Source organism: Ovis aries, chromosome 12, assembly GCF_016772045.2.
Source record: "Ovis aries strain OAR_USU_Benz2616 breed Rambouillet chromosome 12, ARS-UI_Ramb_v3.0, whole genome shotgun sequence".
NCBI lineage: Eukaryota > Metazoa > Chordata > Mammalia > Artiodactyla > Bovidae > Ovis > Ovis aries.
The window spans coordinates 2,450,456-2,465,926 of record NC_056065.1 but is presented as its reverse complement, the minus strand read 5'-3'; the positions used below and the strand labels follow the sequence as shown (position 1 = coordinate 2,465,926).

The window sequence follows — 15,471 nt, the reverse complement described above, 5'->3', positions numbered from 1 at the left end:
CAGCCTGACTCCGGACCCTTGCTCTTGCACCATCTTCTACTTCCAAGACCAGATGCATGCCCCTGAGCATTCCACTTTGGGAGCTGAGAAAAACAAACCTGGGAGGGCAGAAAGAAAAGAACGCAGGCAAATGATCGGGAGGAAAAATAGTCCAGGGCAATAGAATACCTTTAGCTACCACTGAGTAGTCCTTGGCCTGTTTTAGTCTGTCCCCAGCATAACACATCTGGGTAGACCCAACATGATGTCACCAGCCTGGTGAGAAACAAAAGCATTCTTGCTCTCAGAAGCCCCACTGTAATTTTTTAGGTTGCCATCCAAAAGCTTTTTCTTTATTTTTCAAGGCTTCATAATGCAGAGGAACCACGGGATGTGTTCAGAGACTTTCTCAGTTTGACTTGGAATGGGGCCCTGACCCCGCTCCTGCACCGGAACCTTCCAGAAGGGTCCAGCCACACAGCACTCATAGTCTTTTGCTGTATCTCATTTTATCTTGCATGCGTGCTAAGTTGCTTCAGTTGTGCAGGACTCTTTTCAGCCCTATGGATTTAGCCCACCAGGTTCTTCTGTCCATGGCGTTCTCCAAGCAAGAAAAATGGAGTGGGTTGCCATAGCTTCCTCCAGGGGATCTTCCCAACCCAGGGATTGACCCCACGTGTCCTCTGGCTCCTGAGCTGCAGGCAGACTCTTTTCTGCTGAACAACCAGGGGAAGCCCCCTTTTATCTTGGCAGATGGTGACTAGAGCCATGAAATTAAAAGACACTTGCTCCTTGGAAAAAAAAAGCTATGACCAACCTAGACAGCATATTAAAAAGCAGAGACATTACTTTGCCAACAAAGATCCATCTAGCCAAAGCTATGGTTTTTCCAGTAGTCACATATGGATGTGAGAGTTGGACTATAAAGAGAGCTGAGCACCAAAGAATTGATGCTTTTGAACTGTGGTGTTGGGGAAGACTCTTGAGAGTCCCTTGGAAGGAGACCCAACCCATCTATCCTAAAGAAAATCAGTCCTGAATATTCTTTGGAAGGACTGATGCTGAAGCTGAAGCTCCAATACTTTGGCCACCTGATGTGAAGAACTGACTCCTTGGAAAAGACCCTGATGCTGGGAAAGATTGAAGGCAGGAGGAGAAGGGGACAACAGAGGATGAGATGGTTGGATGGCATCACCGACTCAATGGACATGAATCTGAGTGAACTCTGGGAGTTGGTGATGGACAGGGAAGCCAGTGTGCTGCAGTCCATGGGGTCACAAGGAGTCAGACACGACTGAGCAACTGAACTGAACTCCCCTAACCTGCACACTCCACATCTGTCAGTGCAGCATGAAGGCCCCCACTGCGTGAAGGCAGCCAGATGAAGAAGGAAGAGCCAGACACCCGGGGCCACCGGCCAAACCCACCCAAGTCCCAGAGCCCAGGAGGCTCACGCTGATTCCTATACAACCCAGGACGGGTTGTGCTGGAACACCCCAGTCCGGGAGAGTGAAAAAGACTAAAGTACTAAGACCACAGACCTCTAAGTTAGACAGGGTATTTAACAGTGTTACACAGACAGGTTGTGGGTGGCCAAGCTTCTGGGTTATCAGTCAGTTCAGCTCAGTCGCTCAGTCGTGTCCGACTCTTTGTGACCCCATGGACTGCAGCACAACACACTTTTCTGTCCATCACCAACTCCCAGAGCTTGCTCAAACTCATGTCCATTGAGTTGGTGATACCATCCAACCATCTCATCCTCTGTCATCCCTTTCTCCTCCTGCCCCCAATCCCTCCCAGCTTCAGGGTCTTTTCCAGTGAGTCAGTTCTTCACATCAGGTGGCCAAAGTATTGGAGTTTTAGCTTCAGCATCAGTCCTTCCAATGAATTTTCAGGACTTATTTCCTTTGGATGGACTGGTTGGATCACCTTGCAGTCCAAGCGACTCTCAAGAGTCTTCTCCAACACCACAGTTCAAAAGCATCAGTTCCTCCAGGTGACAGAGGATTCAGTTTTCAGCCCAGGCCTAACTGGATGTCCTTATTCTTATCAGAAGGGCAGCATATGCTGATCGTGCACAACCAGAGACAGGAAACAGAGCTCTCAGAAACAGAAAACCCTAGGGACACTCAGAGAGAAAGAAAAGCCAAAATACGAAATGGAGATTTAGCAGAGAAAATACTGAAGCAACACAACGCATAAACACTCTGTACTTAAAAGTAAACACTGAACAACCCATCAACAAAGTCTAGGAGAGGTCTGGATGTTGTCATACTGGCTTTGAAACAGGAAAGCAGCATCTCAGCCCAGAATTTCATGGCATGTACGAGAGGAAAAAACCAGTCAAACTGGAACAGAGCAAGAGGGTAAATGTGGACCAGATATAAGAAGAGAGAGTCAGTCATTTCTCAGTGAGGAGCATTAGAAATTCACAGCAAAGCCACAACCTGGGATATCTGCAGCGCGTGTACCGCCATGCCTGAGTTTCCTACCCAGATACACAGGAGAGGAAATTCCCATCCTACGGTCAAATTTTTTTTTTGGGGGGGGTCCTCTAAGTATGGATTCCATTAGTCTCAGCTAACACCTGATAAGGTCTTTAATTAAAGAACTCTTCCAACTCCAAGTAAAGACAGATAAGCACCTGGATGAGGTAGGTCCCTCCATAACTGGTCAGACCATGAAGACAGCCCTCCTCTCTCTTTCACTCAACAGCTTAGCCAGGATAGCTTCTGCCAGGGTGTGTCCTTGTAATAATGGCAGCATTACTGAGCTTAGAGAGGCGGACAGGAGGACAGCAGACATTGGGTCTCCTCTCTGCGCTGGGTCTACTGGAGAAGACCCCCCAACACACCGCAGGGTGGGAGCTCGGGCGCCAGGAGATGAAAATCATCTGCCGATGTCACACTTGTGCATAAAGAGGCTCCTGGGAGTGTCCCCTTTCAGGGCCCCATTTTCTTACAGAGCACCAGCATGAAAGGCAAGCCTAGACAGGCAAAGCAGACGAGAGCTGGGCTCAGAGGCTCCGCCCAGCAGAGAGGGCACCGCGGGGGCAGATGGTGATTCTTGCATGGGGAGGGGGCCGTAGCTTCCACCCCGGGTCCTGATGAAGCCTCCGAGCCGTGGTGATACAGTATCGTGTTGGTCAAGACTCAGAAGGCTCCAGGGCCATCAGACCCTAACGTTTCCTAACAGAAGACCGGGGGGTCTGTGTTCCCAGACTTTTATCTCACTCTTCAATACAAGTGACTCTCAGACACGTAAACTTCTCAAACAAGGGACCATCAGCACATATTGGAATTCAGAGCTGTCCATTGGGTAATGAGCCAGGAATGACTTTGGAACCAGATTCAATCCCAGCTTTGCCACTCAGAGATAACCTACTTCAGGCCCATTCTGAGCCTCTACCCTTCCAAGTGATGGGGATAAATATCCAGTCCAAGGCTGTGACGGGTCAGTGAATCGGCAGAAGGCACGCATTTAACACAGTCCTTGACACAGGGCCGATGTCCAGTCAGCCGTGCCTCCCTCGGCCCCTGGCTGTCCTGCGGACAGAGGCACACACAGTGGGACCAGGGAGGCTCTTCCGACAAGGGCTGGAAGCCCAGCACCTACAGCTCAGCCAGCCACTGTGCAAACGGACCCTTACACAAACACACGCGCTTAAGTGCACGCCAGCGTTTATAGGGCTCCTTCTCCTATACAGCTCTTACACAGTCCTGTTAGGTAGGCATTATTATCCCCACTTCACAACTGAGAAAATTAAAGCTAAAGAAGGGTGAATAACTGCTTCTAGTCCCTTCAGATCCCTGACCCAGTGCCCTTCCTGCCACCCGATACTAGAATAATCATCCATTTACTGTTTGCTTCTTCTAAGTCTACTCTGTCCTGGGCCTGAATGCAGGGCTGGAGGCCCACGTGACCGGCTCCAGGAACAGCACCAGCCTACCCGATGCCAGCCACCGGCTTCTGTGCCTCACGGCTGGTGGTGCGCCTCTGGGAGCAGAGGTCAGCGTGATACGGCCAGCCGAGCTGACCGCCCGTGTGCTGACTGAGGACTGCTGGTGGGCAAGGCTGGCGGATAAGACATTCCGCGCCCTCAAGGCACTTCTTATCTCTTGGGCTAAGAGACGAATAAACAGCCAGGTGAAAAGCAGGTCCGAGGAGGAGAAAACCCATCCAGAGAGTCAGTGCTTCTCAGCTTGGGTTGTACATTAGAATCAACGAGGGGCTTCCCTGGTGGCTCCGTGTACAGAATCCGCCTGCCAGGGCAGGGGACGTGGATGGGATGTCTGGTCTGAGAAGACCCCTCATGCCTCAGAGCAGCGGAGCCCACGTGCTGTGCTCTAGAGCCAGGGAACAGCAACTGTGCCTGTGCACCACAACCGCCGAAGCCCGTGTGCCTAGGGCCTGTGCCCTGCACGAGAAAGGCCACCGCGTGAGAGCCCCACGTGCTGCAACAAGGACAGACCCCTGCCGGCCCCACCTAGAGAAACGCCCGTGCACGGTGAAGACCCAGCACAGCCAAAAATAAATCAGTAAATAACGTTACAGATCACCGAGAGGAAACTGAAACGCTCCTGCGCTGAGGTTCGACTCTTAGCGACTGTGATTTAATGGGCAGCAAGTGGGTCCCAGCATCAGCACATCTGAACATCTCTCCAGGTGAAGCTAACTCGTTGCCAGCTTGAGAACACACGTGCAGGGCGCTGCCAATCGGTGCGGTTTACTGATGAGTGGTACCAGCCCCAGTTCGGAGCTTGTCAGAAATGCAGATGCTCAGGCCCAGTCCAAAGCCACTGATTCTGCCCCGCACTTTAACAAGATCCCCAGGGACTCACGGGCAGGTGGAGGATGGGCAAGGGCAGGCTCCGTCCTGAGAGTCAATCAGAGAAGGCCCTCCCAGCCCTGCTGAGGGATACAGCCCACCTGCTCCCCACCATGCAGGGCACACCCCAGAGAGGAGAGCTGGGCTGAAAGCGGGGAGCCGCCTCACTCAGCTCTGCACCTCCTGTCCCCGCAGAGTCACACCTGAGCCTGCACGATGCTGCTCCACGGACCAGAGCCGCCGGAGCCCCAGCAAGCCCCTCTGCGAGCAGGAGGGAATCTGAGAGCAGGACCCTGCCACGGTTTCAGTGACAAGAAGAAAAGGGAGTTTCTTCCCCTTGCATCTCCCTCCCCCCATCGGAGCGTCTCCACCACAGAAGAGGCAAGCTCAGGACAGCAGCGCCTCAGCCCAGCCTCAGGACAGTGGGCAGCCCGACCCACCATAAAAGCAGCTCTGTCTCTGCAGGCACGGGGTGGCTGGTACCGGCTAAGCCTCGCGAAGGAGGGAATCCTCAAGAGAAGGCCAGCGACACACACACAGGGCGGTCCTGCCAGCGGCCCGCGCCCCTCCCCCAGCTCTGCACCCCCCGCTGCCCTCAGTCTTTGTTTCCATCAGTGTGTGTGTGTGTGTGTGTGTGTGTGTGTGTGTGTGTGTGTGTAATTTTTCTCACGTGCTGGCCTTTGCTCTCCTGTTAGACTGAGATCGACCCTCCCTGGCTCCTCCTTTGTCACTGCCCGTAATACCAAGTACAGAGGCTTAGGCCCAGCAGGGGTTTGAGAAATATTATCTGTATTCATGCACATGCATTTTCTAGGAGTCAAACCCAGAGCTCCAGGGTAACAAAGAGCTACTCACAAGCAGGCATTTATTAAGGATTATTATCAGAAAACTGAGATTCTATGTAAGAAAACTAGAAAGCATGGCTTCAAAAAGCACACACTCTGGTTAAGAAAACTAGACTTATACACAGAAAGCCTAAGACTGAGATGCAAAGAAATCAAACATATTTAGGATAAGCTTACACAGACCTCTGTGCACAGACTCATAACAACACAATGGAAATTTTCTATTCCAGTTTTCTGACAGTTTGTTATTACTTGCCTATTGATTGGCATTTTAAAGCGTTTTCCCCTCTGGTATTTCTACCACTGACCACATCCAGGTAAACAAGATGAAATGATGCCTACAGTCAGAAAGGAAGATGAATCAAGACCAGGAACTTCTCTCTGTTGAATGCCCACAAACATCTGACATCTACTGTTACAGTACAAAATCTGTACCCCATCTCACCACAGAGTCAAGTGTCCAGAGGCATACACACTGAGTTCCTGGCCCATTCAAGGCTCCAGAAAGTCTCGGATCAGGTCCCTGGGACTAGAGCCAGAATCCAAGGAGCCTTCTCCCTGCCCTTGAAAGGAAAACCGCAGTGCATCACGTATGGTTGTTCTCACTGTGACAAAAATGGCAAAACTCATAGCCACGTACAGACCTTCAGTTCCGATTCAGCATGACGCCTTCTCCAGCAGTGCGTCAAACTCCTCCCCGTTCAAAAGTCCACTTTTGTTCTAAGTCAAACAGATTCGAGTGTGAGAGACAAATATGCAAATGTAAGAGGCAAATTGCAAAGATTCTGACACTAGAGCTGTGCAGGATATTTAAATTAAATTAAAATTTCAGTTCTCAATCACATTAGCCACGTTTCAAGTGCTCAACAGCTAAGTGCGGCCAGTGGTTACCGTGCTGGACAATGCTGATACAAAATAGGCCCACCATCACAGAAGGCTCTATTGGACAGCACGAATATTGAACATCTAGATTTTCATTTAAAGAAATGAGTAGGGTCTTCTGGGGACTTCTGTTGTTCTATCCAGGTGTGCTGGAGAGGTTTTAGGCACATTTCAGAATGTTGGGTAGAAAGAGTACCTTTTCACAATGAAAGAGGCAATGTGCTGGGAGTCTCATGTAAACACAAACACTCTAAGGCAAAATTTACAAGGCTACAAACTGGGTCATTTTAACATGCATATGTGCACACACACGGTCTCTCCTTCTTAAAAGGGCTATTACTAGTTTCTCCTAACCCAAACTCTTGCTTTCATCACGAAGATTGTGAAGTCAAATGCTGCAAACCAATTTGGTGCCAAAAAGCCCACATGCCACCTAGTCCTAGCCAGAACTGTTTTCCAGATCCCTCTTGGATGGTTCTAAGCATTCCCTGGCTTTACCTTTTAACATGGCATCACTGGGGAGAAAAATCTTTCAGATGGCAGGTCAGCACCCTGGACAGCGACAAAGCTCCCTGCCTGCCAAGGAAGCGTTCCAGTCCTCCCCATTGCCCGAGATACCCTTCAGAAACAACACTCCCCAGACAGCACTGCCTATGCAGGGATGTCACTCATGTCTCCTAATGCCACCATCTTGTCTTCAGAACAAGAGCAAGCTCAGCTAAGAAGCCTAAATGCTCCTCACCAACTTCAAGACAAAGTCCAATTTCTAGTCAGATTAAGGACTCTCTGGAGTCTGGCCCCAGCTGGCCCCTCCAGCTGTACCTTCCACTGTTCCAGCCTGGCCAAGTCAATGCCAGAGGACCACTCCCCTCCTCTAAACCTTTGATTATGCTCCTTTAGCCCGTTTCCTTACCTTTATCTCCTACCCATCTCTGGGGACCCAGATCAGCCCCTGCGTCTTCAAAATCTTCCCAAAGGACTTTAGTCTACACTGGTATCCTCTCTTTTCTGACACACCAAGGCATTTCTAGTTTAGATCATGCTTTAAGGAACTTAATTACAATTGTACAATTACTAGGTTCATATGCAGAGTTTAAAGTTCCCAGTGTCCTAGTACATGGAAGACCTACTTTTGCCAGCAACTAGACATTTTGATCGTAAAATAATGATCTTAGATGAAACCATCTCTAACATTCTCTGAGTTGAAGATTCTCTTAAAACAAGTTGCCACCCGGAAGTGTGCTATGCTCATAACAGAGGCTTCAAAGACTAACCGCAGATGCAAGAACACCATGTAAAAAAAAGAAAAAAAAAAAAACAAAACACCAAAAAAAAAAAAAAAAACAAAAAACCAAGGCACAGCTCAGAGCTGGGAACAGCTAGAGACCCTGGTTTAGCTTCCAACATGAGTCACAAAGGCTTCATTTCCACTCAGTGTGTGATGACGATCAGAAAGAGATCCTGTTTCTGTCCTTTCCTACGTCACAGCACAGGAAAACTGCCTGTGGCCTCAGAGAACACGTCACCTTTAACACGGGGAAAAATATCGCACAGTGTATTATAATACTGGCATTATAACAAGGTTTCTCATACAGACATCCGTGGACAGGCCAACCGATACCTGACCGCAGCGCACTCACCCCACTGCTAATTAGGCGTAAGCCCAGACCGACTATGGAAAATAACAAAAAACATAATTTTGTTGGTGCCCCCAAATAAAATTCGGACTGGTCTTACAAGTCAAGAGCTTCCAAAGGGGAGTGAGAACTGGCTTAAAATTTCAGCTCAACATTTTACTTCTTGTCAAAATGATTGTTATATGACCCCCTTTGTGTTTAAAATCCTGTTCTCAAAGCACCAGCTTCCAGATCCACATGCAATAGGATACTGGGATGGTTCTTTCCCTCACGCACATGGAGAAATTGAGACCCAGAAGAGTTTAATAACTTTTGTATTGCAAATAAAGATCACGTTAGAATGAGAATCCAGTTGAAACAATTTCAATAGCAAAAGCGACACGCACACATAAACATACATATACTTGTATACACATACATTCAAAGAACTCTTAGTAATAGAAAGAGATGAGTTATGAAATTCACTGAGCCTGGAACTGGAAGATTCCACTGAATTCTTGCAAAAAAGTGTTACTGCCAAAGCAAATTGGCCAGGAACTATCATCACTGGGAAAAGTCCTTGGAATTGCTCTGCCAGCCATTCACTCTCATCCCCGAAAGTCACAAGATCTGAGAACAAAATTTAGCATCTGGTCAACCGACCCCAGTTGGTCTCAACTGGATGCAGGCAAGTGAGCCCAGCATCAGGGCCACAATCAACCTGTCCCAAGCCCTTCCCCAAGCCGACCATTCTAAGTGCTCAGAGAGGGAAAGCAGCGAGACTGCAGCGTGATCAGGTTAGAAAAGTAGACCCCGGCACTCAGGGACCCCTATGACCGTGTCTCAGTACCGTGCTCCAAAAACGTCCCTCACTACTGAATTGCATGCATCCACCACACAAGCCATGCCATTTACTCATCGTGACTCAAACACCCCTGCACATTCCTGCCACCGAATCTGCAGTCCTCCGGCAGCTCTGATTACCAAGTCTTCAAATCTCGAGGTCTCAAGATCCCCCTCAATTATCTCCTCCTTCAAGAGGCTTTTCCAGATCGTCCAAGCCCAATATAATCTCCTGTCAACCTTTCAGCATTTACTGTCCGGAATTAGCAACTGTTTCTTATATTTGAATATATATATATCTTATCTCCATTAGAGTAGAGACAAGGTCTTGTGAGCCTCCATTTTGCTCCAGAAGACGGTGTGGTACCCATTACCCACATAGCACATGCTCAATAAATGTTTGGTGATGATGATAAGAATAGTAAGACCTCCCCAAAGGTTCCTGTTACCCAAGGACAGACCTAGATATACAACTATGTCCATGGGACTGCGTGGGGCAGGCAGAAGGAACCCAAAAGGGAACCCACATGGTGAGCAACAGCTCACAGAGCCTTCCTCCAACTCCAGTGCCAAGAGCTTCCTCACTCTAGGACTGAGTCAGAAATCCTCCCTTCCTACCCTTGAGCCGCTGCTCCCAAGCTGTTTATCTCGTTAACCCTGTTTACTGTGATCCTGGTAAGAGGTTCTGAAGCCCTCCAAGCCCCTCTCTAATTAAATTCATTAGAACAGATTGGGGCTTTCTTTCTGCATCTCAGAAAAATTAACAACACGATTAGCATCATAATGCTGGGGAGATGGGCTGCCAGGGAGGCCTTTCAGGAGGGCCTGGCCCAGTCTGGGAGGGGAAGAGTGAGCGGGAGCAGGTGAAGGAGAAGGCAGATGCTCAGACAGCTGCTTCCCAGAGGAGGGGAGCTACGGGGTCAGAGGGGCTGGTGGAGTCAGTGGAGATGGTGACAGCCGGCGGGGATGATCCGACAGGCCCAGGCACTCCGACTTTTCCAAGGCATGGCTTTTGGGAGAGGGAAGGCAAGACAAGAAATTAATCCATAACATAAATTCCAGAGACACGAGCTTCTGGGACTAGAGACTTTCAGCAATCTTCTAGTGTTACAGAGAGAGAGAAACATATTGAAGCTCTGTTAATGATGGCATCACTAACTCGATGGATAGAAGTTTGGACAAGCTCCGGAGTTCATGATGGACAGGGCGGCCTGGCGTGCTGCAGTCCATGGGGTCACAAAGAGTCGGACACGACTGAGCGACCGAGCTGAACTGCACTGAATGATGGGGCTGGAAGTAAAACAAGCCCCTCCTGCTGTTCGTGATGATGTCCCTTCGGTAAGGCTCTACTGCAGGAAAATGGGGCGAGCAGGCAGGGGAGGCACGTCACTTCTTTCCAGAGAATCTGATTCCACAGAGTTCTTGCTTATACCCCTGGTGGGTTCCCTCATCTAGAAAATTCTCACCTTCCCTTCCTTACCAAAACTCTACTGACCTTTCAAGGTTCAGCTCCATTTTCACCCCCCTGTGAAGAATAGTTAGCATTTGGTATTTACTGCTGGCCAGGGAGGGTGCTGGAGTCTCCTCTGTCTTATCACATGTAATCCCTAACACAGCTCTGCAAACTTCATATTAACAGTCCCATTTTACAGACGGGGAGACTGAAGCTCCTCAGCCAATAAGTAGAAGAACCAAGCTTTGACAGAAGGTCTGTCTGAAGCCAAAGCTGAGCAGTTTTCACAATGCTGTCACGTCCCTGACTCCATAAGCCATACTGAGGCATAACTGCTTCCTTGGAAATCTCACTGCCCAGGGTCTGAAGACTTAGTTATACGATACCACTTTGGTGCCACTTTTGTATTACGCCACTTTTATTTTTCCTCGCTTGTCTCAAAACCTAAGCAAAGAGGGTGGATCAAGAGATCTCAAGCTGGCTGGCAAAGTCTGACCAATGCCCCGGGTCAGCAAAGCTGTGAGAAGCGCCTCCTCAAGCACCCAGCACAGTCATTAGCTCCCAGAGCCCTCCCTGAAGCCCCAGGGACCAGGCCGCACACATTTAAAGTCTGCCCTTGCCGCCAGGCCTGAGCCCTAGCTGGGCATTGGGAGTAAACGCTCAAAAGTCTGACATGAGGCTTTTCTAGCCAAAGCGGCCGTCGATCCAAACAGGGCGGTGCAGTCATCCCAGGCCCTCCTGCCCGCCAGGACCCCTCAGCCACGCTCCTGCAAGGCCAGGAAGCCATCTGCCTCTGGCGGAGCATTTCTTGTAGTGAACTTACATTTGTTTTCATTTCTGTAACTCCAACTCAACTTATACGCCCAACATGTAGCTTAGTTGGGCATACAACAATATGCCCGAGGATATATTCAAAGGCTTGGGACACACTAATGAAATGAGATAAAGCAGATGTGTAGGGAGGAGGGGGCTTCCTCAGAAAGGTGAGGATGGCTGTCTTTATCCTGGGCTGCCGTGGATGTTCACGGCAACCTGTGCTCAAGAGTGTAGCTTCTACGGATCCCTCTGTCACCATCAGCCTCCTCCCTCCTATCTGAATTTCTCCGATGACCCCCACCTGACCGTGACCTCCCAGAACTCCGAGACCCTTCTGCCCATGTCGAGCTCACAATGACTTTACTCACCTTGCTCCTGAGCAAGTATCTGTACTCGCTGTCTCTCCATCAGTTAGGAGCTCCCTGAGGGCAGATCCTGGGCCTCTTTCCTCTGGCTCACTCTGCCATTCTAAGCATATTTTGACCATCCTTTGCCCCTAAAATACAAGTGCTTAAGAAATGAGAATGGGAGAGTTGAGGAGCCTCAGTCTCGTCCCAGGGTTCCCCCATCAGGCTGAGGCAGCAGCGAGCAGGGTTCAGCTGCATGCAGAACACCACCTCTTCCCGGAGTCAGGGATCTGCTAATATCTTGCACCACCTTCTTCCTCACATTCAACCTCCAAGTCAGCCCTGGGCCCCATTTAGACAACACCAACCGAGCCCTCTTCCCAGCTGCGGTGGAGGGGGCTGATGCCGCTGGAGGGAAAGACGTCCCTCATCCCTGGCCCCATGTCCTCACTCAAGCTTATCTGTGCTATTTGTCTGATCGCTTGTCTCTCTTTCCCATCACACTGGCAGCTCTGAGAGACCCTGTTTTACTTTCCATCTCTATGATCCCAGCACCTAGCACACTGTAGGATTTAACTAGCATTTGTTGAATGAGAAAGTATGTAACCAGCCTTAAATTCCCCTTACTTCCTTCCCCTCCTCTTCTCCCAAGCCAAACAGACTGAAGACTGAACTTCTCTGCCCCTCTCTTTCTAGGTTCCTAGGAATCTCTTTTTCTAAAGACTAAGTGATGATCCTCACACCCCAGCTCTTGGATGATCTTAGAGAAGAGGGGCACCAGGGAAAGGGAACACACTGCAACAACTAAGTAACAGGAAGCTTGGAATCCTGTCTCTCCGTCACTGCAGAAACAGGACCATCTTCTGTGCCTCTGCCACCAGATATCCAAAGCAAGAACCCAACCCCCAAACACCGGCCACCTCCTCAACGTACCCCTGACCGATACAGCCTGACCCCATAAGCCCAGCCTGTCTCAACCCACAGAGAGCTGGCTTTCCATTCTGTGTGCCTCAATTTCTCCCTGCCATAGCCTCTGTGATATCAAACAAGGGATGAGAGATGAGATGCGCTGCACAGAACTAGGAGATATATACACAATTATCAGAATCCCCCACTAAACCTGAGCCCCAAGCAAGCATTTCAACATCAGTAACTTAATCCAATCAGCTCTCAAAGATGGCTCCAGGTGATACCTCCTCCCTGGAGCAGGAAAAGCTGTGAGCCCTGGGAATGCTGATGCCAGGGGAAGCCACCACCCCACCCCACTCATGCGGGGAGGAACGCGGAAGACTGACAAAGCAGAGGACAGCCAGTCCCCCAGCAGCACACTCGAACCCCCAGCCCCTTGCTGGACCCTGCCTGTGCCTGTCCATTCAGAGACGCTGCTCATGAGCTGAAGGAGTCCACTCTATTCTAAAGTTAGGGAGCCTTGCGGAGAAGGGGCAGGATCCACCAGCAATTTGCTCTCAACCTCCAATTTAAGACTTGGGATTTTTAGCTGAGGTCCCGAGGGCAGGAATTGGGCTGCCATTGCCTGGTTCGCGGTGCCAAACACAATTTCTGGGCTAAGTGTAACAGTCTCTTTCCTCATTTGTGTTATTCTTTCTCATTCTCTTTGCTCTCTCTCTTTCTATACACACGCACGTGCCTGTGCGCGCGCACACACAGACACACACACACACCTTCAGCTGAATCTAAACAGGGGAGGAAGAAATTACTCCCTCCGAAGTGCCAGTTCTATCAGGACAAAAAGCAGAATTATTAGAGGCAGAGCAGATCCCACCCCCATCTTCTTTAAATCTTCCTGCAATGCAAAGCCACCAAATCCAATCGCCCCCACACCGGCGGGGGGGGGGGGGGGGGGGCGGGTAGGGGCAGGCTCCTGTCCTCCTCTTCCCTCTGTTCCACCAGCCGGTGTGACCAGTCTCCAGGGTCTCTACACGTTTTCCCTGGGCCTCTCTTACTTATGGTTCAAGTTCAACGGGTTGTGAATCTGCTGGTCTCCAGCTCTAGACAAAAAATCTGCTTCCTGCCCACCTGGGTCTCCAAGCCCTGTGGTCTGCCCTTGCTGGAGACGTGATTAGGGCCCAGCAAGGGCTCATCCGAGTTCCAAGGGTAGATAATACACACCGGGCCCTCAGGCCAGGGAGACAGACAGACAGAAAAGGGACATCGTCATCCACTCCGTTGGGCTGAGGAAGGAGGGATCTCTGCCCAACACACACACACACCACTGCCAAATGCCAAGTAAGGAATGAGGCACAGAACCCAGCTCAGGGCAAGAGGGACTGCCATGGGGACCAGAGCCTAAGGTGATTCAGCACTCTGCCCACTCAGCCCAGCCCATGGGCTACACTCATGACAGCTCTCGATGCCAAAGTGCTGACTTGGAGACTGTGAAAGAATCCTTTCTAAAATCTGAAATCTTCCTGCCCTCCAGAGAGGCTCCTCATCCAGGCCTTTGCATCCCAGGGCTCAGACCAAGACCAGGAAGAGGCCGTGAAGCCATTCTTTGGATTCTGCTTCTCCTCCTTTCTAGTTTTCCTAAGCTTAGCACCTCCTCCCCCCACCCCCATCCCTCTAGGAAACAAACCTGAACAGCCACAGGCAGACAGTGGCTCAAGAGGAACATAAGAGAGGCCTAATAACACGCAGCATCTTTGCCCTTCCCCACCGCGGAGCCATGAATAGGATCAAACACGCAGAAAGGGGTATAAGTGGATTCTGCCACAGTGAGCACACAGGGCCTTCAGAGTCCTAGGCCTCCCCAAGCAGAGGAGGAGGGCCCAGGGGCAGGTGAGGGGGCTTGGGACAAGTCTGTGTGGCTACAAACAGCACCAGGAAGGGCAGGTGGGGAAAGTGATGGGGGGCTCGCCAGGTAACAGCCAAGGGGGAGAAGACGGCCTTCTGGAGAAGGTGGAGGCGGACACCAGGAGGCAGCTGGGAAGGGGCTGGGCCCCGGTGTGCAGAAGGGACGCGGTGGGGACAGAAACTGCGAGGGAGCTGATAGAGAGACGCACACGGAGGGACGGGGGCATGAATCGGGGGCCGGAGCAGTAAGGGCAGGAGGGAGGCGGGGGTGCGGGGAAGGGAAAACAGAAGGGACGGGGTCGCACAAAGTGGGGTGCGGTGGTAAACAGGTCAGGGGAGAGCTCGGGGTGCGGCGGGGACGGAAGGACAGGCGAAGAGACGGAGGGGAGGGAGGGGGAGGGGAGGCGGCCAAGGAGCAAAGGCGTGCGGGGGGCTGGGGCGGGGAGCCGGGTCGGGCAGGGTCCCGGTGCAGACTCGGGGCTCGGGCAGGTGACGACGCGGAGGGAGAGGTCGCGGCGTGGAAGGAGGGGATGGGCTTGGTTGAGAGATGGAGACAGGCAGAGAAGGGCGGGAGCAAGGGGACGGCGCTGGACGGGCCTCCACGACCCGGTTCCACCCGCAGCTCGTCTCCGGCTTCCGCGCGTGCCTACCTGCAAGGGCTGGGGCTCCGGCCCCGGGTGCAGCCGGCGCTGTCCGCCGCCCGCGCCGCCGCTTGCCTGTCGTCCCCCGCAGCGCCGCTCGCCGCCCGCCGCCGCATTAGGGCAGAGCGCGGCCCGTGCGCGCCCCGGCGGCCGCGCGCCCCCGATCGCCTGCGTGCGCGCGCCCGCGCCTCCCCGCGCGCGCCGGGACGGGGGAGGGGGAAGGGAGAGGAGGGGAGCGGCGGGGGAGGGGGAGGGGAGGGGGAGGGGAGGGGAGGGGAGGGGAGGGGAGGGGGGGGGAGGGGGGGGGGGGGGGGGGGGGGGGGGGGGGGGGAGGGGGAGGGGAGGGAGGGCCGGACGCGGGAGCGCGCGGGCCGGGACCCAGCAGGGCCTGGCGCGGCGCGGGCTAGAGG

At 51.9% G+C, this 15,471-nt stretch overlaps 1 protein-coding gene across 2 annotated transcripts in view; it reads right to left on the bottom strand.

Annotated features, from left to right (window-relative positions):
- The window catches only part of NFASC (neurofascin), a 202,196-nt gene extending 186,999 nt beyond the window's left edge, over window positions 1-15,197 (bottom strand). For both annotated transcript variants that reach the window (XM_042256949.1, XM_060396009.1), the window contains exon 1: window positions 15,071-15,197. In XM_042256949.1, coding sequence (XP_042112883.1) covers window positions 15,071-15,177 — 107 coding nt within the window. In that variant the 5' untranslated portion in view covers window positions 15,178-15,197. The remainder of the gene's footprint in view (window positions 1-15,070) is intronic.
- Between the last annotated feature and the right edge of the window lie 274 nt (window positions 15,198-15,471).